Source organism: Canis aureus, chromosome 6 (assembly GCF_053574225.1).
Source record: "Canis aureus isolate CA01 chromosome 6, VMU_Caureus_v.1.0, whole genome shotgun sequence".
NCBI classification, from domain to species: domain Eukaryota; kingdom Metazoa; phylum Chordata; class Mammalia; order Carnivora; family Canidae; genus Canis; species Canis aureus.
The window spans coordinates 76,004,864-76,028,523 of record NC_135616.1 but is presented as its reverse complement, the minus strand read 5'-3'; the positions used below and the strand labels follow the sequence as shown (position 1 = coordinate 76,028,523).

The following is a 23,660-nucleotide window of genomic DNA, read 5'->3' as shown; positions in this document are numbered from 1 at the left end:
AAGTATCTGACAGGTATTCATATTTTGTTATAATTATAAGATGTGTGATTTCTAAAAGCTTTTAAAATTATTTTATAATGGCTATAAAATCACTGCAGATTATTTTCTATGTTTAATTAAAACATAATTTTCATATTAAGCAACTCATAAACGAAAGTGCACGGAATAGAAGCTATATTGTTTTACGTTTAAAGGCTTATTTTTAGATACACATTTTTTTAGAGACATGTTATTTGAGATAAACTTAGCGTTACTGTTGTTGAATTTACCTAAAGTTGAAACATACAAAAATGTTTCTTTAGCTATAGAAAGTCTTTTTTTTTTTTCTTAACCGTTTTACTATGGGACATGTAGAGTTGTTATACCTCTCAGTAATTCATGCTGCTGCCAACTTCATTCCCTTTTCTCTGCCTGCATTTTAATTGAAACAACATTTATATTTTTGAGCCAGGATCTGTCAGAAGTCCCTGTGGCTAGTCTGCGGTACAAGTAGCAGCAGACGTAGCTTACCCATATGGTGCGGTGCTTCTTGTAAAATCCATATGGCCTTGTTGAAGGGAATCCCAGCGGGGATGTGAAGGGTGTTAATACCCTTCAGGCCAGGCCTTTCCCTCCTGGGGCTTCCGTGGCATTGTCAGTGCAATCTGCCAAAGCACCAACTTAATTCCTTTTTAATAATCAATTATTTTAGTCTAGGAACCTGTGCTATTTTTCTTAAGAAAAAACAAAAAACAAACTTTTTTTCTCCCCTTAGAAAAGGTCTCAAAAAAAAGTTTTAACTGCATTTTTAAAAATATTCTAAAGCTTTTTTCTTTTTAATTTGCATTTGCAGGAAGTACTACAGAGTGTGCCCAAGTTCTGTTTCCCCTTTGACATTGAAAGGTACTGTATCAGCCATCATTCACAGTAACTTCAGCTCATCTTAGCATTTTAAAATTGTCTCCTGTGTTTTTTTAATAAAAAGGAATGTACATTCTCTTCTCTGCTTCTAACAATAACAACAAAAGGACCTGAGTTTCAAAATTAAATAATATTTGGAAGGAAAAAGCCTTCTTACATCATTGTATCCTTTGTTTTTTCCACTGTGGCCAGTTAGGAGAAGTCCTAAGGTTCCATTTCTTCCTTTTGTTCTTCAGGTACATATTGTAAGCACCTGCAGAAAAAAATATTACTAATCAGAGCCTTTGTATTGTGTCTTTTAAAATTAGATGTATATATCCTGGTTTCTATCTCACTTCACCCTAATTGAAAAGACCATCTGTGTGATATTGTAAAACTCATGGGTAGTTGTCTCCCAAGAATAGCTGTATAGAAATAGTGTAATATTATGGAAGGCTGCAGGGAAATCCTCCCAGCGGTTTTGAAAATCTCATTATGTTTGTATTTTACTGAACAAATACTGAATGAATAGAGTATTACCTGTGTGTAGTTGGAGTTTCACAGAATATATAGGCCTTTAAGCATAAAAACAGATCATTTATTGTTTTTCATGTGATTTTCACACCCTATTATCAGTTTTTTTAAGAGTATGGTATGAAGGGTTTTAAAACAAAATTTATTTTTGGAAAATATTTGGCTTAAGTAAAGATTAGTAAAAATCTGAAATTTTACAATGTTAAAGATAATGCCTTCTGAATGATGGGCTAATTGATACTAGTAAGTATTGCTGATGAATGATACCCCTTTTTATACCTCCTTTCTGGGGCATCAGTTGTGCTTGTTAAAGTTAGAATTTTCAATTTAATAGCAAAGATAAAATACAGGAAGAAAAGCCTTGGAAAATATATTGTGAACATCAGGCTCTAGAGGGCACATCAGGAACTAGAGGTTGTTCTTGAAGTTTGCAAAAAATTTTTCAAAACTATCCATTTAAATCTGTATTTGTTAAGTGTTCAGCATTTGAAATGCACTGTTTCCTGACAGTTGGAAATAGTTGGTAGTGTTGGCACAGTGGTAGTAAAGGAATTACATAATTCTGGTGCCTGTTTTAGAACCAAAATTTAGGTGCCATGGATATTTTATCTTGAGACCAGGAAGCAGATGTTCAGTTATGGTTATCTAATGGCAAGATGATAGTAACAAGAAATGTCTTTATGTATTTTAAATGGTGATAAGGATCCAGTATAATGATTTATAGCGCACCTTACACTGTGGTGTGATTCCTACCATGATACTGTGATACCTAGGTCAACAATTAGCTAAAAAGTTCTTTGTAGTAAGCTTTTCTGTGGAACCTGTATTCTTATTTTGTACTTGGAAATCTGTGTTTAGTATATAGGCAGCTCTAGAAGAGAATGCTGAAAAATGCTAATAGTAATTTTTGTGGAACTCTACTGGGTGAGAATGTCACCAGAAGCAACAATTAAACAGAGGTGCTGGTGGCTGCCATTGGATGCTAAAGCAGCCTGATTTGCTGTCTAAGCAGTCTTAAAATAATCACAATGAGAGAGACTGGAGTTGAACAGAATCAGTCATCATGTCTTGCTTCTCACTTCTACAGTCTCGGTAATACTATTTTCAGATTTATGAAATATTTTAGAAGTACTTTTAGGCATGTGCAAACTTACAGTGAAGTACGTTATGATTCTCTATTAACGGGTTAGTATATGCCTAATTGCTCAGCCTGGAGGGAGTTAAAACTTACTGTGATATTTGACTCATGACTTAGTTTACACATTTCACACTCATTTTAGTTTTAGAACTTAGTTCTAGATTTGAGAACCAGTGGATTGGGAAGGTGAAACCAATGACACATGTAAATAAAGTCTTGCTTTGTTTTTCTTTAAGAAAATTCTCATTTAAAAAGCACATTAAAGTTTTATAATATTGCTGTATTTTAGAGTATCTCAAAATCAAGTCGGACAGCATTTTACCTTTGTACTGACAGACATTGAAAGTAAACAGAGATTTGGATTCTGCAGACTTACATCAGGAGGCAAAATTTGCTTGTGCATCCTTAGGTAAGTATTTGTAGTGAAAAGAAAATTAGATGCATTAATACATTAATGGTGTCTTTCTTTTCTACTTTGTTATGCTTAGGATGCTTAAAATATGCATATAATATTCTTAATTTGTTTTCTCTAGATCCAAGTAAATTGAAAAATAACTTTATTTTCTATATATAGCATCAATTAGATTTAAAGATTTACCAGTAACAGTAAATTTTTTCTTGAAAGAATGACTCTTTTAAGATTAGTTTTTGTGGGTTTATTTTTGAAAAATTAAATATTAAGATGTGAGTCCAAATAATATATATGTTTCATCTATTGAACAGGATGCAAAAAAATCAATTAAATTAATACATGCTCTTTTTTATCACTGAGCCAGAATTTGGATTTTTGAAAGTGAATTACTGCTTTTTTTTTTTTTTATTTTTTACTTTTTATTTTTTTGAATTTTTTTTTTGAATTACTGCTTTAAAGCAAAGTTGTAAACTGATGATTCTGGGCAAAAAAATGTTTGGATATGTTTTATTTGGCCATATGGTATTTAAAAAAATTTTAAAGAGGTTTCCAACTTTATAATTTTAGTGAAGTCTTGCATAAAATTCAAATTTCTAATTTCTTTTGCTAAATGGGAATATTTGCTAATTGTGGTCTTGCACTTCTTGGTAGCAGCAGTATGCCAGAACTAAGCAGTGGGTTTTTAGCTGTGTCATGAATTTACTAGTTTGCCATAAGTCCTACCTGCCCTGCTTCAATCACTTACATCATTTGCCTTGAGATGCTGGCTGTTGACAAGGAAGGACTCTAAAAAGTTAGCTTCCCTTTATGATGTCTTGATGAATCAGAAATCTAAATCTATTCCATAAAAATAGGATTCTATACCATGATTATAATATAGATATTGGTCAGTCTAGCTTCTGTATACAGAAGTGTTTGTAGGAGAAGAAATAACATTTAATATGATAATTAAAATATTACAGAGAAAACTCTGATATGAAATTATTCATTTGCTGTTTAGCTACATTCATATCGTTTGTTGAGGTTGAGGTTATAAATTTACCCGGAACGTTTGTTAGAGCTGCAAGATTTTTCAATTTTTATTTGAAAGTAAATGCTTACCTTAGAATGTGGATGTTCCTTCATTCTTTCTTTAGGCAGCAACTTTTTCATTTGGATAATAACTGAATTTAAAACTTAGATTTTATCTGGGAGAGTATTATGCTTCAAACTATAGGTTGATTCTTATAATATGAAGCCAGTTGGTTGTGTAGTGAGAGTAGAGGTGACAGAATGGAAAATGGGGAGGAGGGTTCCTTTTATTGTTGTGTTTAATGCTAAAGGTTCAAAAGCTACACTTTAAAGGGGAGTAGAACCTTATCACTCTGCCCAAGGCATGTTTGTCCTAATAGAAAGACCAAAGCTGTTGGTGCTTTCTACTTTTTCTCTATGAATTTTTAAATCTTTTCATTAAAAAAGTCAAGTTTACCCCCCAAATTTAAGACTACTGCAGTGAACTCTTGTGTATATATCCCCTATATTGACAATTGTTAACATGCTTTTCTCCTTCCTCTCCTTCCCCCTCCGTGCACAAACACATACATGCAAAGTCTTTATCTTTCTCTTATTGTTGTTTTTACTGACCCAGTTGAGAATAAGTTATAGACATCAGTTTTCTGTAATATTTGAACCTGCATTTTACAACTTTACCTCGCGGCCTCTAAAATGAGTTCCTGATATTCATAATTGAAGAGAATGAACTTTTGTCTTTGTTTTTAATTCTTAAAATATTTTGAATATACTGAACCTATTGATAATTAGCAAATAGTGGGGTGCCCAGGTAGCTCAGTCACTTAAGTGTCTGACTCTTGGTTTCGGCTCAGGTTGTGATCTCATGGGTTGTGAGATGTAGCCCTATGTTGGGTTCCTCACTCAGTGTGAAGGCTGCTTAAGATTCTCCCCCCTCCCTCCCCTTCTGCCTCTGCATGTGCATGCACATGCTTTCTCTCTCTCTCTCTCTCTCTCTCTCAAATAAATAAAATCTTTTAAAAATTAACAAATGGGTACTAAATGTTCAGAATAGTCCCTATAAAATGGGCTTATAGAATAAACATTCTTAGAAATTTCTGTTAAAATTTAGGAAAGCCTACATTATTTCAAAATATTTGCACAAACATGAACTGAAGCTATTTGTTAAATTCCTGAAAGATTGATACAGTATTCATATCTCCAACCAGGGTCATTAATTTGTAGGAAAGATTCTAAAACAGTTACAGTAATCAAGTTATTGCTATCAAACTTGTTTATGTGGAAGAACACCTGAGTGTCTTAGTACTCTTTGAATTTGGGACAGTTTTACTACAGGAAATAAGGCTTTACTGTATAAATGTAATAAAAAAATAAAATCATATATGCCAATAAGGAAAACTTTTCACAGTATGCATTATTGGTTGTTTTATATTTTTTAAAGAAGGTTGTTTTTATATTTGTTTATTTTTGTCATGTGATAGTGCTTTCTGGTAGATTAAGAAATAGTTAGCAAAGCTTTATGAAAAAAACAGAGGAGAATCTTAAAATGAGAAAATTCTCTTCTCCAGCTTATTTTTCCCTGGGAAATTTTCAAAAGTTGCCATCTCATGATTTTAATGGCATAACATAATCTTTGTCCTGAAAGACAGTGTACTATGTTGAGAATAGCCAGTAAATTAAAGACTATTTTGTTTTAATAGTGAAAGATAATGAAAATATAATGGAATTCAGAAGCTTATTCAGAAAGCTATCATAGGTAAATGCCTATCTATAGGTAATTAATGTATGTTTGTGAAAATAATTTTAACAAATCTCTTAAGTGCTATATTAAGGGGAATAATGGTGTTTTGAGTCCTGGTTTGTCTATGAACCAGATCAGGTGTCCCCCACTTTAGATTTAACTTTATAATTGTTGAAAAGGAGGATAAAACTTTAAACATACTGGAAGAAAACATTGTTGATTTTAAAAAATTACTGTAGAAGTTCCTGGGTGGCTCAATCGATTGAGCATCTGACTCTTGATTTCGGCTCTGGTCATGATCTCAGAGTTGTGAGATTGAGCCCTACGTCAGGCTCCACACTAGGCATAGAGCCTGCTTGGGATATTCTCTCTCTTTCTGCCCCTCTTCCCCAAAATATATAAATAAAAATGAAAATTATTGTAGTCATGAGTGCCTTTATTTTTTTTTTTTATTTTTTAAAAGATTTTATTATTCATGATAGACATAGAGAGAGAGAGAGAGAGGCAGAGACACAGGCAGAGGAAGAAGCAGGCTCCATACTGGAAGCCTCATGTGGGACCTGATTCTGGGACTCCGGGATCATGCCCTGGGCCAAAGGCAGGTGCTGAACTGCTGAGCCACCCAGGGATCCCCAATGAGTGCCTTTATATGCCTACTACCACTGAATCTTGAGGCCAAAAAGATTGGCTTTTTTGCCTGTATAATGATAAAAGATTTTGTTTGATGACAAATATATGAAAATTGAAAATACCAATAATTAACTGGTAGAAATATATTTATAGCCACTGTAACAGAATTAATAGCTGTGATACAGGATAAGTAGCTACAAGTTATGACACAGAACTGAAGAATAAGAAAGACATGTGAGTAATATATTCACAGAGGAAATTTAAATAGCATATACACCTATGAATGATGCTCAGCCTTACTAAAGATGAAAGAAATGAACACATTAAGATTGGCAGAAATGAAATTAAACAAAATAAGCATGAGGGGAAACAGACACGTCATGTACTGTTTGTGGGACTATACCATGATATAACCTTTAGAATAGAAATTTAATAATATCTATCACATTTCTAAAATCTCATACTCGTTGATTCAGTTATTTATAGTTCTAGAATTTTAAATCTCAGGAATATTCCCAGTAGAGAGCAGTAAAGTGTGAACAAAGTTATCTATTATGGCGTGGTTTATAATAGCAAATAATGGGATATAAATGTCCTTCAATAGGAATTGATTAGGTATGTTATGGTACATTTCCCAGTCTCCCCTGGCAGCCCCGCCTCCCCCTACCAGAATGTTCTGTTTTTTTTCACTTATAGATTATTCTCCCAGTGCCTACAATAGTGCCTAGCACATAATGAATTCTTAATAGATATTTGTTGAATAAATAAATTAATGAATGAATGACAAACAGAATGGAATATTATTTATCATGGAAAATTATGTACTCATACAGACTCTAACTCAGAGAAATGTTTATGATATATTGTGAAACTATGAGAAGTGTCAAAGTAATATTTATGGCATGTTCTTACATTGTAAAGAATAATTTATTTATGTATGTAAATGTATTTACTTTAAGAAGTAGTTAACAATAAGAAAGATTTACATATTAATATAGGGTTGTTTATACCTATAAAAAAGACTAGAAGAATAGATCTCCAATTTTTTTGATCTCCATTTTTTTTTACTTTATGCACTTCAGCATTTATCCTTTTTTTTTTTTTTACGATGAATGAGTCATTTTAATCAGTTTTTCCGTGTTCTAAAATTCTGATGTTAGAACTATAAATAGTGCATTAAAACTCAGTGGGAATTTAACCAGATCATCTTTTGTCAGGTAAAATATATAGTCTGTTTGCAGGATAGGAGATTATTTTATTAGTGTGTTTTATTACAGGCACTTCAAAGGCAGTCAGTTTATCATGGTGGTATAGCAGAATTAAGAATGAAAAGGGTCGTTTCATTCCGTGCTCTTGAGATTTGGAGTCACAGTGTGTGAAAGAATGGCCTTTGGAAGAGAAAAAAAATACTGCTTCTGAAATGACTTTCCCATCACCATCGTGGAGCTTGAGATTAGTGTTTTTCCATAATTTCAACACAAAATGTTTAACATAGCAGAAACGGTTTGTGAGGTGGCAGGAGAAATGCTACTACATCTGTAATTTATTTCCTATTATTTGTTTCTCTTCCAACACTACTCGTTTAATTCTGTTGTATTTTGAAGGTGTAACGGAAGAAAATTTGTTTAGTTTCAATATAAAACCAAGACATAGAATTTAACTAGTAATTTTCTGAGGTAAAGAAGGAAGATAGAATTATCCACTGAACTATTCGCAGAATTTGTTAGAGCAATGAGAAGTCTTCATTTGAAGGCTAGTGTGTGTGTGTGTGTGTGTGTGTGTGTGTGTGTTAATTACGAACTGTGGTGTTTGCAGGGGTTGTGAGAGACTCACCTATGCTAGTATTCTGAGTATTAACTGGTAGCTAGGTGTCCAATACTTTTGGAGTAATGTTTGCATTTGGTTTTGTGGGAGTATCCTGGTCTTAGAATTCAGCCTTAATTCGAAGGCTTTTTAGAGTTTAGCCTTAATTCTAAGGCTTTTTAGAGGTTAGCCTTAATTCGAAGGCTATTTAGAGTTTAGCCTTTACTAGGCTAGAATTTTAGAAAAATGACAAAATACTTGCATAAGCAATACATAGAAAATTATGTCTTTATCCATGTTTTTCTGATAACAAAAGTAATATTTTTATTAAGGAAAATCTAGATGATTGAGAGAAGTTTAAACAAGAAAATAAAGGACTTGTATTTGTAACACCTAACTGTTACTTAAATTTTGGTATTTCACTCCTGTCATTTCTATGACTTGTTTAGATACATTTACAAATCTTTCTATTGGATAGCAAACTAAATAATTAACTGTAGGCTTTAGTCACAATTTGTAAATGAATGAATGCATGTAAAGCAGTTTATAAATCGGAAAAACTTCCAAGGCTTTCATAGTATCCTCTTTAAGTGTTGAGAGTTTTTGCACATGCTCAAGCTGACAGTTGGTCATTTCAGTGTTTTTTTCCTTAAAAGTTGAGATTTAGCACAAAGATAATTTCTTTTCTGATTATAGTTTTTAAAATAAGTTATTTATATCTTTACCTGGAATATATTTTGACTTTTGAATATGAAAAATCATAATACCTTGCCCATGATGCTGTCTCATGTAAAACTAGTGCATTTATATTGAATCATGCAATATTCTAGTATTCTATTGTGAGATAATACTGGATTAATTAATTAAGGTCATTCTCATTAAATGATTTAAGATTTTTAGATGCAAATTAATATTTCTCTTATCTTTCTTATTGTGATTGAATGTTATCTTAACAAAAAATTCATTTATATTACCTTCTAGTTTTTGTATTTGAATGATTTAAATTGTACATGAAAAATATAAATATCTCTTGAGTTTTGTTGATATTGAAAAGTTTAAAACATTTCAGGTCCTTAAAAGTCATAATGAAAATGAGATACATTAAGGATGGTTAAAAATTTTAATACAAGGTAAAATCAGGTACAAAAGTTGGTGTTTAACTTTGAATTTTCAGCCGAGGTTGTGTGCTTTAGCTCTTTCCATGACATATCTATTTTAGCTTTAAATAAGATTTCAAAAATATCCTGAGATATTACTAATTTAAATCTTGCCATTGTTTGTATTTAGAATTGCTTTCACAGGCTAACAAAAATGCAAGAAATAACTTTTTTTTCCTAATTTGATTCACATAATTTTAGAACTATAAAATTGTTGCCAATGGTTCTAAATGAAATACCCTAATAAGGAAGACAGATTGATGTTTAGGACCTTTGTAGTCCCTTCCCCTTCCCCCCTTTAACTCATACCAAACTTGAAGCTTTCACACTCTTCCTTTGGGCAAATCCCTTAGAAGCAGAATGTTTCAATTTTACACATTTTGTGTCAATTTTCCAGACAGAAAAACAGCCTCTAGACATTAGACGTTTTTCTACGGAAAGGCAGTTTCCTTAGTTTTATTTGATTACTATAAGTTAAGGTTCCTGCTGATCACTTAGACTGTTAGTGGTTACCTGACTATTTGACAAAAAACATTTCCTTTCCTTTATTTAACCTTTGACTTTTGAATGTAAAAGTTTTATCAGCCCTATAGTGGAAGCACAAGTGTGGGGGGGAAGTCTTCTTACTGCCACAAAATGGATTCATGACTTTATATATACTCTGTGTTTTGCTTTATGTCTTTATGAAAAATTAAGAAAATAGTCTTATAACTAAACTTTGAAGAATCTCTTGACTTCTTAAGAAATAATTGGTCTTAATGTTTTACATTTATATATGTGTGTAAGACTATGAGAGTCAATTATTCTTTGTTAAGAAAATTACATTTTCAGGTTTTATAAGATTCAGGTAAAATATTAAGCCATTATAGTATGTTGAGTACAGTTTTTTAACTTTCTAGGATTTTTGTGGTTGGTTGTAAGAGAACAAATTTTTACTGTCTTTGAGTCTATAAAATTTAGTGAAAAAATATTTTAACTTATTGATAATCAGTTTAAGGGCTTATATATTAGTGAGAAATAGCTTTGAACATATATTGTTTGAAATTATCTAAAAAGCCACAGAAATAAAAACCTGAGAATAACATTTCTTACCCAGTGAGGTAAGTTTATATAATTTATAATGTTTTATAAATCTATAACATTTATAATATAGATGTTATTTTTGCTATACATTTTGTCTTTAAAATTTACAGTGTAGGGACACCTGGGTGGCTCAGTGGTTGAGCCTTTGCCTGGGGTCCTAGGATTGAATTCCACATCAGGCTCCCCGAAGGGAGCTTGATGTTTCCTCTGCCTATGTCTCTGCCTCTCTCTCTCTGTCTCTCATGCATATATAAATGAAATCTTAAAAAAATAAATAAAACTTACAATGGAATCTTGTTAAATATTTGAATTATTGTCTACTTTGTGTACTCCAAACCATTTTCTTTGTCATATAAAAGAATGAGCAGGACTTCCTGTTGAGTAGTTGCTTCATATCAAGGATTGTGGATGCAATTACTTACAGGGACCAGGAAGGAATTCAAATGAGATATGTAGGGTAAGTGTCTGACAGTTAGAAGTTGGGGTTAGTGTGGTGATTCAGATAGGACATGCCATATGCAAAGACAAAAGCCATTACACAGCTCTAGGTACAGAGTGAAAAATATGTGACCAGTTCTTTTGATTTTTAAGAGGAACAAGAAATCCAGATCTTTAAGGGAATTATCTCAGATTTAGAAGCTGGCAACTTATTTGATTAAACAAGGGGGTGTTGACTAAACAAAATATGCCCATGGGCTAGAGATAGTGTGCAAGTAGTCAGTTTACACCCTCTACTCTAGATGCTATTGTTTATTAGCAACAGAAAATGTTCCAGCTTCCCTGACATTTCTAGGAGCATGACTAGGTTACAGAATAGCTCCACTTTGATATATGATGTTTTTATTTAAAAATATGAATGACTTCCATTCTTAAGAAGGAATTGTTATCACCAAGAATCAGTATATGTTATAAAATGCATGTTGTGTGTAACTAAACTCAGTTCTTCATGATGACACTGGTGTATCAGGCAGTGCTGTAAAAATTAGAGTCTTCCACTCTCTCTCATGAACAAATTATGTAGAGAGAAAAATATTGCCTAGATAATAGATAATGAAGTTATGAGTCCTTCTATTGGTTAAAATATCATACTTAGATTATTGGTAGATAGACTTATGTTATTTTGAGAGGGATCTTGTACTATATTGAGGGCCATATCCTTTTTAAAATTTTTATCCGCAATGATAAACGTAGAAGCAGTACTAACATCTACAATTGGAAGGAATTACCAATATATTAGATAAAAAAGTTAAACAGATCTTTATCTGCTGAGAAATTCACCCATATGAACAAAATATAATTTGAAAGGCATAAAAGTAATGCTCTGAATATTAGTTAAACAGATTTGGAAGATAGAATTTGCTTCAGTGGACAGAAATTATAAGTAGACTGGTTTAAGATTAAGCCAGAATATATTTTGTCATAGTTTATTTAGCTGCCTGAAAATGTCTGGTTATTGGACATGTTTATTCAAAGATTAGATATAGAACTACATGCCTGCATTGGGTGATAGGCTATCTATAGAGAACACCTGAGCAAATATTGCTTAGTCAGATGGATCAAGAGTTCTAATCTCAGGCTTGCCATTTGGTAACTTTGTGACCCTGATCCTGGGTAAGTTGCTTTACTTTAGTCAATTACACATTATGGCATTATTTTAATAATTAAGTGAGATAAAGTACCTAGCATGTTTTCATACATATAGTTAGTGTTTAAAAAGTTTTATTCCCTGTTCTTCCAATTATTTTAACATACAGAATGTCATCCCTTAGATTCTGCTGTCTTCTCCCTAGATAGACATAGGACATAGAACTGACTAGTTCCATGTTCTATTGCAACTTTGTTGCAATAGTTTTTTTTTTTAAAAGTCTGATTTATAGATGAAATCATATTAGAGGTAGTTATAAAACATCATAGTGTCTAGCAGTGCTATAAACATAATAGAATTGAGTGTTGAATCTGATGATTAAAAGAATGAAGATAAGAACAAAATCCAACATATCCTGTATTAAGAACAAACGTAATCTGGTACCAGGATGAAGTTCAGCCAGAATTGGTATTCTTGGAGATTATAAAAAATAGCATTGATTACATAGATAACAAAATATTTAGCACAAATAAGAACTATTACGTTTTGAGAAGTAATCTAAATATTACTTAATTCAATTTGTTTTATTTTCAAAAACAGTTAAATAATCTTACAGATAAATTATATTTATATAAATTAGCTTTTGTGAAACATTGTTTCAGTTAATCTTCACAATTTGAAAGAAAATGGAGAGGGGAAGAAAACTAATGAAAACTAATGTAAAGATGAAAAAACCAGAACACAGAAAAGTATTTGCACTGTTGGTGGGACTACAAACTGGTGCAGCACTGTGGAAAACAGTATGGAGATTCCTCAGAAAGTCAAAAATAAAACTACTATGTGATCCAGCAGTTGCACTACTGGGTATTTACTCAAAGAGTACAAGAACACTAATTCAACTGGATATACACACACCTCTGTGTTTATATTAGCATTATTTACAATAGACAATGTATTGTCAGCCCAAATGTCCATCAATAGATGAATTGATAAAGATGTGATATTTATATATATAAATAAATAATGGAGTATTATTCAGCCATAAAAAGTATGAACTCTTTCTATTTGCAATGACATGGATGGACCTAGAGAGTATAATGCTAAGTGAAATAAGTCAAAGACAAATACCGTATGATTTCACTCATATGTGGAATTTAAGAAACAAAACAAGGAGAAAAAATAGAGGGAGAGATAAAGCAAGAAACAGACTCTTAATGATAAAGAACAATCTGATGATACCATAGGGGAGAGTGGTGGGTAGTTGGGTTAAATTGGCGATGGGGATTAAGGAATTTATTTGTTGTGATGACACCAGGTGATGTATGGAACTCTTCACTTACTGTATTGTACACCTGAAGCTAATATAACACTGTATGTTAACTAACAGGAATTAAAATAAGAACTTAAAAAAAAGAGAAGCATTCAAGGCAAAAAGAATTCTTGTGTAGACAAAGATTATCTCACTTTGTAGTAACTTAGAGTTATCAGATATTTATTGTAATTTTTATTTTTATAATGGTCCAGGAAGGAAGAATTAAGGTCAAAAAAGTTTCACATTATTTGAGTAAGGTGGTAATGACAGTGTAAGAATTAACAGGTAGACGTGCAACTATCTAAAATCAATAAATTTTGCTTTATTTAGACATTTTTGAGAACAAGACAGAAACAGATCAGCATGCTCATTGAATAGATTAGGTCTCCTCTTAATGTGAACATACAGATTTGAACTACATGACATACTGAAATTTTCCTGAAATAACACTTTCTTCAGGCCATTAAAAGTTGAAATATGAATATGAAATGCTTGCATATGTGAAAGAAATGGCACTCTGTCCAAGGAAGTGTAGTGTGCTTTAGTAGAAGAACATTCTCCATGAAAATTATTTCGTTGAGTTATAATGAGTGTAGAAAATAAGATGTGGTAATTTGCATGGTATTGAGTTGAAAATTTAAAAATACTATTATTAATCTTTTTTCTTTTTTGGTGAGAGGTATAGTAGAATAGTAATCTAGGCACTAGAGTTAGAGAGTTGAATCATTTAAATAAGAAAATTAAGAATACCAGTACTAACTTCTGATTTTCCAGTTCCCCAAGGCCGTACTTTGCTCCTTAGACCTTTGTACAATTTATTCCTAAATAGAACTTTTCTTCCATGAGTTTAGATTTGTTTCTTATATCGTTGAGATTGATGCCCTGATATTTTAATATTTATTCTCCTATTATCCATTGGTTTATCTCTTTATTCTAGTTGCTAGGAGATATTCTTGATTTAATTTCTAATCTTTCTATTGATATTAATTTTTTTCAACTTTTATATTTTGAATGTCTAAAAGTTCTTTCTTGTCCAGAATTTTTTTCATCTCTTTTTTTTAGATTTCATCTTATCTAGTAGCATCTCTTTCTATATTAAGCTCCTAAGAATATTAATGATAACTTTTTAGAGTTCTAATCTGCTGCTTGTATTGTGTGTTTACTTGGAGTTCCTTTTATGTTTGTATTCATGTCTGTATATATTTCTCTAATATCTAGTGGTTGAGCCCTTCATTTATATTTAAGATAGAGGCACCAAACTGAATTAGAAACTTTGTATGTACAGTGGTGGATTTCATTCCTAGAAAATAGGACCTCTGAGGGTTTTTAAAGAGATTCCCAGACCAGTGTTTCAGGATCCTGAGGAGTGGGGTACAAATATTCCAGCTACTGGTCATTTTCTCTTTTATTGCCACCTAGGTTTTGGTGTTCTGTATTTTGCTAAGTCAGGTATCATTCTTTGTTTCCGTTTCATCTTTACAAAACCTTTCAGTTGTGTTGCTCTCTTTTTGCTTTTTTCTTCATTTCTCTTATCCTTATTAATTTATACCCTTTTTATTCATTTACTATCGTTTTAGTGTCATTTCCAAACAGCACAGAGATAAATGTGTGTCTTCAATATACTAGATTTAACCAGAAGTTAGTAGTTTAAAATATCATAGGCATCTTTTATGTCACCTTTTATTATCATTAATAGTAATTATTATTATTTTAAAGAACTCTATAACAGTTCTACTGAATAAAGAGACTATACCCCACTGCTCTTCTGTTGTAACTTTAGGTTACTCTTGAATCAAAAAGCATCATTCATAGCCATTAATAAATCAGACATTATATGAAAAAATGCAGATAGAATGTTGTTTTCTAAGCTCTATTCATTGATTTTTAAATGAAAAGTTTTAATTTATATACATGTACTCTTGTCAGGGTACAGTTATATAGTAAAAACATCATACTGTTTTCTTCTAGAAAGTAGTCTTATGTAGTAATTCTTTAAAAAAAAAGTTTTTGTTACTTAATACTTAATACACTGGTGTTTCTATGGTTTACTATATACTTCTATGTGAAGAGCATGCATTTTAATGAACAATTAACCTTTGAATAGATTTTAAATGTACTAATATCTTAATTTGTAATAAGGAGTACAGATTTTTTGTGTATAATTGAATTTTGGACAATTCTATTTTGCTTACATAAAAATTAGTTATATTTGTATCTAGTAAGGTGAATCAAAATGAATTTTCAATTATATGTATTTTTGATATTGAAAAGTTTTTTACAACTTTAAAATAGACTTTGTTATTTATATTGATGTTTACTTTGAAATTTATTATCCTACTTGAACATCAGTTTCAAAATAATTGACTAGGCACATAATTCTATTGAATTATATAGTGACTTTAGTAATCATAATAAGAAATAATTATGTCTTTATTTTGAAAGCATTTTAAAATTAGTTTTTATTTTGTATTATATTTTATTACAGTGGTTAACTTTTATTCTCTGAGTGCTTATGGTGCACTCATTCTATGTATACCATGATATAGGATTACATAATTTTACTACAGATATAAAATAGAAGTGTGTAATGAATAAATTTTATAATAGAACTTTGGATGATTACTATTTTGTGAAAATTATTAATAGATAATAATAAAATTTTACTGTAACATTAAGGAGAACATGGATATAGTTCTTTTCTGCCATCCAGGATTAAGCTGTTTGAAATAAAACAAATTTAATGTTTGTTATCTCTTTTCTTGATTCTAAATAATATATGTATCGGTTCTAAATAGTATATGTGTATACATTTTTCAAGTTTTTTTGTTTTGTTTTTTACAGTTACCTGCCATGGTTTGAAGTATATTACAAGCTTCTAAATACTCTGGCAGATTACTTGGCTAAGGAACTGGTAAGCTATGTTTTTCCCCTAAATTTTTTCTAATGTTGTAAAATACATGTAACATAAAATTTACCATTTTAATTATCTTGAAGTGTACAGTTCTACGTCATTAAGCACATTCACATTCTGTGCAGCCATCGGCATCATCTCTAGAACTTTTCTGTCTTCCCAAATTGAAACGCTGTGCCCCATTGAACAATAATTTTCCTTTCTCCTCCCTTGATCCCTGACAACAATCATTGTATTTTCTGCCTACTTGAATTTGCCTATGCACCTCATGTAAGTAGAATTGTATAATATCTGTTCTTCTGTGACTGGATTATTTCCCTTAGCATGTTTTCAAGGTTCATCCATGTTAAAAAAAAAAAGGTTCATCCATGTGTCAGAATTTCTTTCCTTTTTGAGGAAAGGAATTGCTGAATACAATTTCATTTTACGTACACATCGCATTTTGTTGATCTTGTCATCTATAGATGAACAGTTAGGTTGCTTCGATCTTTTGACTGTTGTAAACAGGGTTACTAGGAACACGGGTGTACAAATATCTGTTTGAGTTGCTGTATTCAGTTCTTTTGAGTATATATCCAGAAGTGGATTGCTGAATATTACAGTAATTTTATGCTTAATTCTTTGAAGGACTGTCATAATATTTTTCACATGGTGTCACCATTCTGCATTCCCAGCAGCAATGCACAAGTTTCCAATTTCCCTACACCATCCCCAACACCTGCTATTTTCTGTTTTGTTTTTGCTTTATTGAAGTATTATTTATATACAGTATATTAATTTCAGGTGTACAGCATAATGATTTGACATTTGTGTACATTGTGAAATATTATTACAGTAACTCTATTTACCATCTGTCATTACCAATTCTACAAAGTTAAAGATTTTTTTTTTGTGTGTGATAGGAACTTTTAAGATTTACTTTCTTAACATTTTTCAAATTTGCAATACAATGTTATTGACTTTAGTCACCATGCTGTACATTATAGGCCCTTGACTTACTTATTTTTTAAGTGGAAGTTTGTGCCTCTTGATTGTTTCACCCATTTCACCTATCCCCCAACCCTTTACCCTCCAACCATCAATCTAATCTGTTCTCTGTATCCATGAGTTTTATTTTGTTTTGTTTTTTCTATTTGCCTTGGTTTTTAGATTCCACACATAAGTCAAATCATATGGTATTTGTCCTGCTCTGACTTATTTCACTTAATGTAAGTGCCCTCAGGGTCCATTTGTATTGTCACAAGTGGAGATATTTTTGTTCATTTTTATGGCTGAGTAGTATTCCATTTTGTACACTACTTCTTTATCCATTCATCTTGTGATGGATACTTATGTTGTTTCCATATTTCGGCTCTTGTGAATAATGCTGCAGTGGACAGAGGGGTGCATATATCTTTTCAAATTAGTGTTCTTGTATTCTTCAGATAAATACTACTTGGATCACATGCGGTTCTAGTTTTGATTTTTTGAGGAACCTCCAAACTCTTCCATAGAGGCTGCACCAGTTTGCACTTCTAGCAGTAGTGTACAAGGGTACACATCTTTTTTCCACATCCTTGCCTATACTTGTTACTTCTTAACCTTTTTGTTATAACCATTATGACAGGTGTGAGGTGATAACTCATTGTGCTTTTGTTTTGTGTTTTCCTGATGATTAGTGGTGTTGAGAATCTTCTCATGTGCTTAATGGTGATCTGTCTTTGTTCTTTGGAAAAATGTCTATTCAGATCTTCAGCCCATTTTTAAATCATTTTTTTTGTTTGTTATTGAGTTGTATGAGTTCTTTATGTATTTTGGATATTAAACCCTTATTGGCTACATGGTTTGCAGGTATCTTCTATGCAGTATATTACCTTTTAATTTTGTTGATAGTTTTCTTTGCTATCTATGCTTTTTAGTTTGATATAGTCTCATTTTCTCTTTCTCTCTTCCTTTCTTTTCTTTTCTTCTTTTCTTTCTTTCTTTTTTTTTTTTTTTTTGGTTGCCCTTGACTCTGAAGTCAGATTCAAAAAGTATCTCTAAGGCCAGTGTCAAAGAGCTTACTGAATGTTTTCTTTTAGGAGTTTTATAGTTTCTGCTCTTACATTTAATTTTTTTTTAATTTTTTATTGGTGTTCAATTTACTAACATACAGAATAACCCCCAGTGCCCGTCACCCATTCACTCCCACCCCCCGCCCTCCTCCCCTTCTACCACCCCTAGTTCGTTTCCCAGAGTTAGCAGTCTTTACGTTCTGTCTCCCTTTCTGATATTTCCCACACATTTCTTCTCCCTTCCCTTATATTCCCTTTCACTATTATTTATATTCCCCAAATGAATGAGAACATATAATGTTTGTCCTTCTCCGACTGACTGACTTCACTCAGCATAATACCCTCCAGTTACATTTAATTTTTTAAAGATTTTATTTATTCATGAGAAACACAGAGAGAGAGAGAGGCAGAGACACAAGCAGAAGGAGAAGCAGGGAGCCTGATGTGGGACTCGATCCCAGGACTCCAGAATCACGCCGTGAGCCAAAGGCAGGCACTAAACCGCTGGCCACCCAGGGATCCCCTCTTTAACCCATTTTGACTTAACTTTTGTGTATAGTATAAGATAGAGGTTTAGTTTCATTCTTTTGCCTATGACTGTCTAGTTTTCCCAACACCATTTATTAAAGAGATTGTCCATAAAGGATAAACCATATTCTTGCTTCGTTTGTCATAAATTAATTGACCATGTATGTTTGGGTTCTCTGTTCTATTCCATCAATTTTTGTGTCACTGTTTTTGTGCCAGTAGCATACTGTTACTGTTATTGTTACTATATCATGGTAATATAGTTTGAAATTGTGAGCATGATACTGTTAGCTTTGTTGTTCTTTTTCAAGATTCTTTTGGGTACATAGCATCTCTTGTGTTCCGTATACATTTTAGAATTGTTTGTTCTAATTCTGTGAAGAATGACATTAGAACTTTGATAGGGATTATATTGAATCTGTAGATTGCTTGGAATAAAACGTATATTTTAACAGTGGTCTCTTAATCTACAAGACCAGATTATCTGTCCACTTATTGTATCTTCTTCAATTTCTTTCATCATTATCTAATAGTTTTTAATATATACCTAGGTATTTTTTCCTAGCTATTTTATTCTTTTTGATACGGTTGTAAATAGGATTGTTTTCTTGATTTCTCTGATAGTTCATTATATAAGAAACACAACAGATTTTTGCATCTTGATTTTGTATCCTGAAACTAGCTGAATTTATCAGTTCTAACATGTTTGGTGTTTTGTTTTTTGTGGAATCTTTGGGGTTTTCTCTATATATATAAGATCATGTCATTTACATTAGTGACAGTTTACTTATTCCTTTCCAACTTGGATGCCTCTTATTTTTTTCCTGTCTACTTATTCTGGCTAGGGCTTTGAATACTATTTTGAGTAAAAGTGGTGAGAATGGACATACTTGTCTTAGTCCTGATCAGCTTTATTGTTGAATATGATATTAACTGTGGACTTGTCGTATATGGCCTTCATTATTTTGAGGTACATTCTGTCTATACCCACTTTGTTGATAGTTTTAGTTATAAATGGATGTTGAATTTTGTCAGATGCTTTTTCTGCATCTATGGAGATGATCATATGATTTTTATCTTTTATTTTGTCAATGTGGTATATCACATTGATTGATTTGCAGATATTAAATCATCTTTGCATTCCCTAGAATAAGTCCCATTGATTATGGTGGAGAGTCCTTTTAATGAACTGTTGAATTTGATTTGCTTATATTTTGTTGTGGATTTTTGCATCTCTGTTTATCAGGGATATTGGCTTGTAATTTTGTGATTTTTGCCTGGTGTTGGTATGGGGGTAATGTTAACCTCATAAAATTAGTTTGGGAGCATTCCCACCTTTTCAGTTATTTAGAGAATTCAAGGAGGATTGATATTAAATCCTCTTTGAATGTTTGATAGAATTCACAGGTGCAACCATCTAGTCTTGGGCTTTTGTTTTTTGGGAGATTTTTAATTACTGGTTCAGTCACCTTATTAGTAATTAGCCTATTTACATTTTCTATTTCTTCATGATCAGTCTCGAAATACTATAAATCTATAGGAATTTATCCATTTGTTCTAAGTTGTTGAATTTGTTAACATAAAATTATTTATGGTAGTCTCTTATGATAATTTATATATACCTTTGGTGTCAGTTGTGTCTTTTATTTTTGATTTTATTTATTTGAGAACTCTTTCTTTTTATCCTTGTGTATCTAACTAAAAGTTTGTCATTTTTTTGTTTCTATTTTTAAAGAACCAACTCTTAATTTCAGTGATCTTTTCTATTACATTTTTTTTATGATAGTCACAGAGAGAGAGAGAGAGAGAGAGAGAGAGAGGCAGAGACATAGGCAGAGGGAGAAGCAGGCTCCATGCACCGGGAGCCTGACGTGGGATTTGATCCCGGGTCTCCAGGATCGCGCCCTGGGCCAAAGGCAGGTGCTAAACTGCTGCGCCACCCAGGGATCCCTTCTATTGCATTTATATCCCATTTTTAATTTATTTGTGCTCTGATGTTTATTATTTCCTCCCTTCTACTAAATTAGGGCTTCATTTTTCTTTTTTAGGCTTTAAAAATTTTTTTTTACGTACAAAGTTAGTTTGTGTACTTGATATTTTTCATTTTTCATGTGGTAGGTTTATATATCTATAAAATTTAGAACTATTTTGGTGTGTTATATTTTCATGTGTCCCAAAGTATTTTTTAATTTCTTGATTTCTTCATTGAGTCATTGGTCATTCAGTAGTATGTTGTTTAATCTCCATATATTTGTAATTTTTCCAGTTTTCTTGTAATTGACATCGAGTTTCATACCATTTTGGATGGAAAAGATATTTGATGTGATTTCCATTTTCTTGAATGTATTGAAACTTGTTTATAGACTAACAGATGATATATCCTAGAGATTGTTTCATGTACATTTGAAAAAATATGTCTTTTGCTGTTTTGGGGATGAAATGTTCTTTATATGATAGTCTATCTGGTGTAATGTGCCTCTTAAGGCCAGTGTTTCCTTATTGATCTCCTGTTTGGATGATCTATTCTTTTATGTAACTGGGGTATTAATGTCTCCTGTTATTATTCCTGTCAATTTCTCCCTTTACAAATGTTATATCTTCTTGCTGGATTGACACCTTAGTCATTATGTAATGCCCATCTTCGTTTTTTATTATGTTCTTTGTTTCAAAGCTTATTTTGTCTGATACAAGTATAGCTGCCACACTTTCTTTTGGTTTCCTTTTGCATGAAATATCTTTTTCTGTTCCTTCACTTCCAGTCTCTGTGTTCTTGCATAGGATATGAGTTTCTTGTAGACAGCATATAGATGGCCTTTAAAAAAATTATTTAGCTACTTTGTATTTCTTGACTGGAGAATTTAGACCATTTACATTTAAAGTAATTATATCTACTATGTACTTATTGCCGTTTTGTTTATTTTCTGGTTATTTTGTAGTTCTTCTCTGTTTCAGTCTTCTCTCGCTTTCTTCTTGGTTTGGTAGATTTGTATAGCTGTATACTTACGATTCTTTTTTCATTTTCCTTTGTGAATCTATTATAGAGTTTTGCTTTGTGGTTACCATGAGGCTTACATATAATAGCTTATATATGTAATAGTGTATTTTAAATTGATTGCAACTTAAATTTGAATGCATTTTAAAACTACATTTTGACCCGCTTCCCCATAAAAACATGTTTTATTTTTACTTTTTTAGTGAGAGAGAGAGTGCACACATGGGAGCTGGGGAAGGGGCAGAGAGAGAGAGAGAGAATTGTAAGCAGGCTCCGGTGTACATGGAGCCCTGATGCAGGGCTTGATCTCATTACCCTGAGATTATGACCTGAGCCAAAATCAAGAGTCACACACTTAACCAACTAAGCCACCCAGGCACCCATCATTTTGTTTTTGATGTCAAATTTAAATCTTTTTACCTTGTATATCCCTTAAGTAATTATTGTCTCTATAGTTATTTTCACTTTTGTTGCCATTTAACCTTCATACTAGCTTTATAAGTCTTTAATCTACTACCTTTACCATGTATTTACCAATGGGATTTTTATTCTCATATATTTTCTTAATAATTATTACCCTTTCTTTTCAGCTTCGAGAAATCTCTTCAACATTTTTAGTAGGGCAGTTTAGTGGTGATAAATTCCTTTAGCTTTTATTTGGCTGGAAAGCTCTTTACCTCTATTTCAATTTTGAGTGATAACCTTGCCAGGTAAAGTATTCTTGGTTGGAAGTTTGTTTTTCCTCAGTATTTTGAGTGTGTCATGCCATTCTCTTCTGTCCTGCAAAATTTCTGCTGAGAAATCTGCTGATAGCATTATGGGGGTTCCTTTGTAACAAGTTGTTTTTCTCTTGCTGCTTTTCAGATTCTCCAAGTTTTGATGTTTTAATTATTTTTTTTGGCATGTGTCTCTTTAGGTTCATCTTGTTTGGAAGTCTCTGGGCTTCCTGGGTCTCGATATCTGTTTTCTTTCTCAGATTAGGGACATTTTCAGCTGTTATTTTTTTCAAATAAGTTTTCTGTCCCCTTTTGTCTTTCTTGGACCTCTATAATATGGATGTTATTCTGCTTGATATTGTCCACAGATCCGTTAAACTTTTTAAAATTATTTTTTTGTTTTACTGATTTGTTTGGGTGAGTTCCACTGCCCTGTCTTCCAGATCACTGATTCTGGTCTGCTGTTGAACCCTTCCAGTGTATTTTTTAGTTTAGTTATTGTTCTGTGGCTTCTATTTGGTATTCTTATATTTTCTCTCTTTTTGAAATTCTCATTGTATTTATCCAGTCTTCTACCAATTTCAGTGACTATCTTTATGACCATTACTTTGAATTCTTTATCAGATCAATTACTTATCTCTACTTCTTGTAGGTTTTTTTTTTTTTTTTTCCTGGAATCTTGTCTTATTCTTTCATTTGGAATATAGTCCTGTTGCCTCATTTTGGTTGGCTTTCTATGTTAGTTTCGGTGCATTAGATGAAACAGCTCTCTCTCTCATTCTTTAAAGAATGACCTTGTGTAGATGACCCTATCATTTAACCTTGCCCTAGCTCTTGGTTATCTCTTGAACCTTTGTGATTGTCTAAGGAGCTTGATTTATTATTAATAGCTGTTGAGATAGTGCTCTGTCCTCTAAATGTTCCAGAGGTAGGGATCTATTTAGGTTGCTTAGAAGCTAAACCCTAAGGCAGCAGCTTTTTAAAGGTATGTAAGTGTATAGTTTTGCAGGACAGCAGTCAGAAAGACTGCTGGTCTTCATTCCAGTCAATCTGGAGGAGTACTTTTGGTGATGATGGCAAAAAGTGTGGCTTCATACAAGTGTATGAACTTTCTAGGAGGTACCAGTGAGCTACTGCAAGGCCAGGGGAGAGTGCAAAAATGATATCCCCTGGTCTGTGTTCACTGAGTGTACTTCAA

General features: G+C 32.2%; 1 protein-coding gene across 10 annotated transcripts in view; it reads left to right on the top strand.

Annotated features, from left to right (window-relative positions):
* Positions 1-23,660, top strand: part of DENND1B (DENN domain containing 1B) — a 260,965-nt gene that overhangs the window by 98,722 nt on the left and 138,583 nt on the right. For 8 of the 10 annotated variants that reach the window (XM_077902342.1, XM_077902344.1, XM_077902343.1 and 5 more), the window contains 3 exons: positions 833-882; positions 2,841-2,960; positions 16,124-16,193. In XM_077902342.1, the coding sequence (XP_077758468.1) occupies positions 833-882; positions 2,841-2,960; positions 16,124-16,193 (240 nt within the window). Of the gene's footprint in view, positions 1-832; positions 883-2,840; positions 2,961-16,123; positions 16,194-19,191; positions 19,306-19,342; positions 19,459-23,660 lie in introns of those variants that run through there. The other 2 variants (XM_077902351.1, XM_077902350.1) reach the window with 2 other exon arrangements.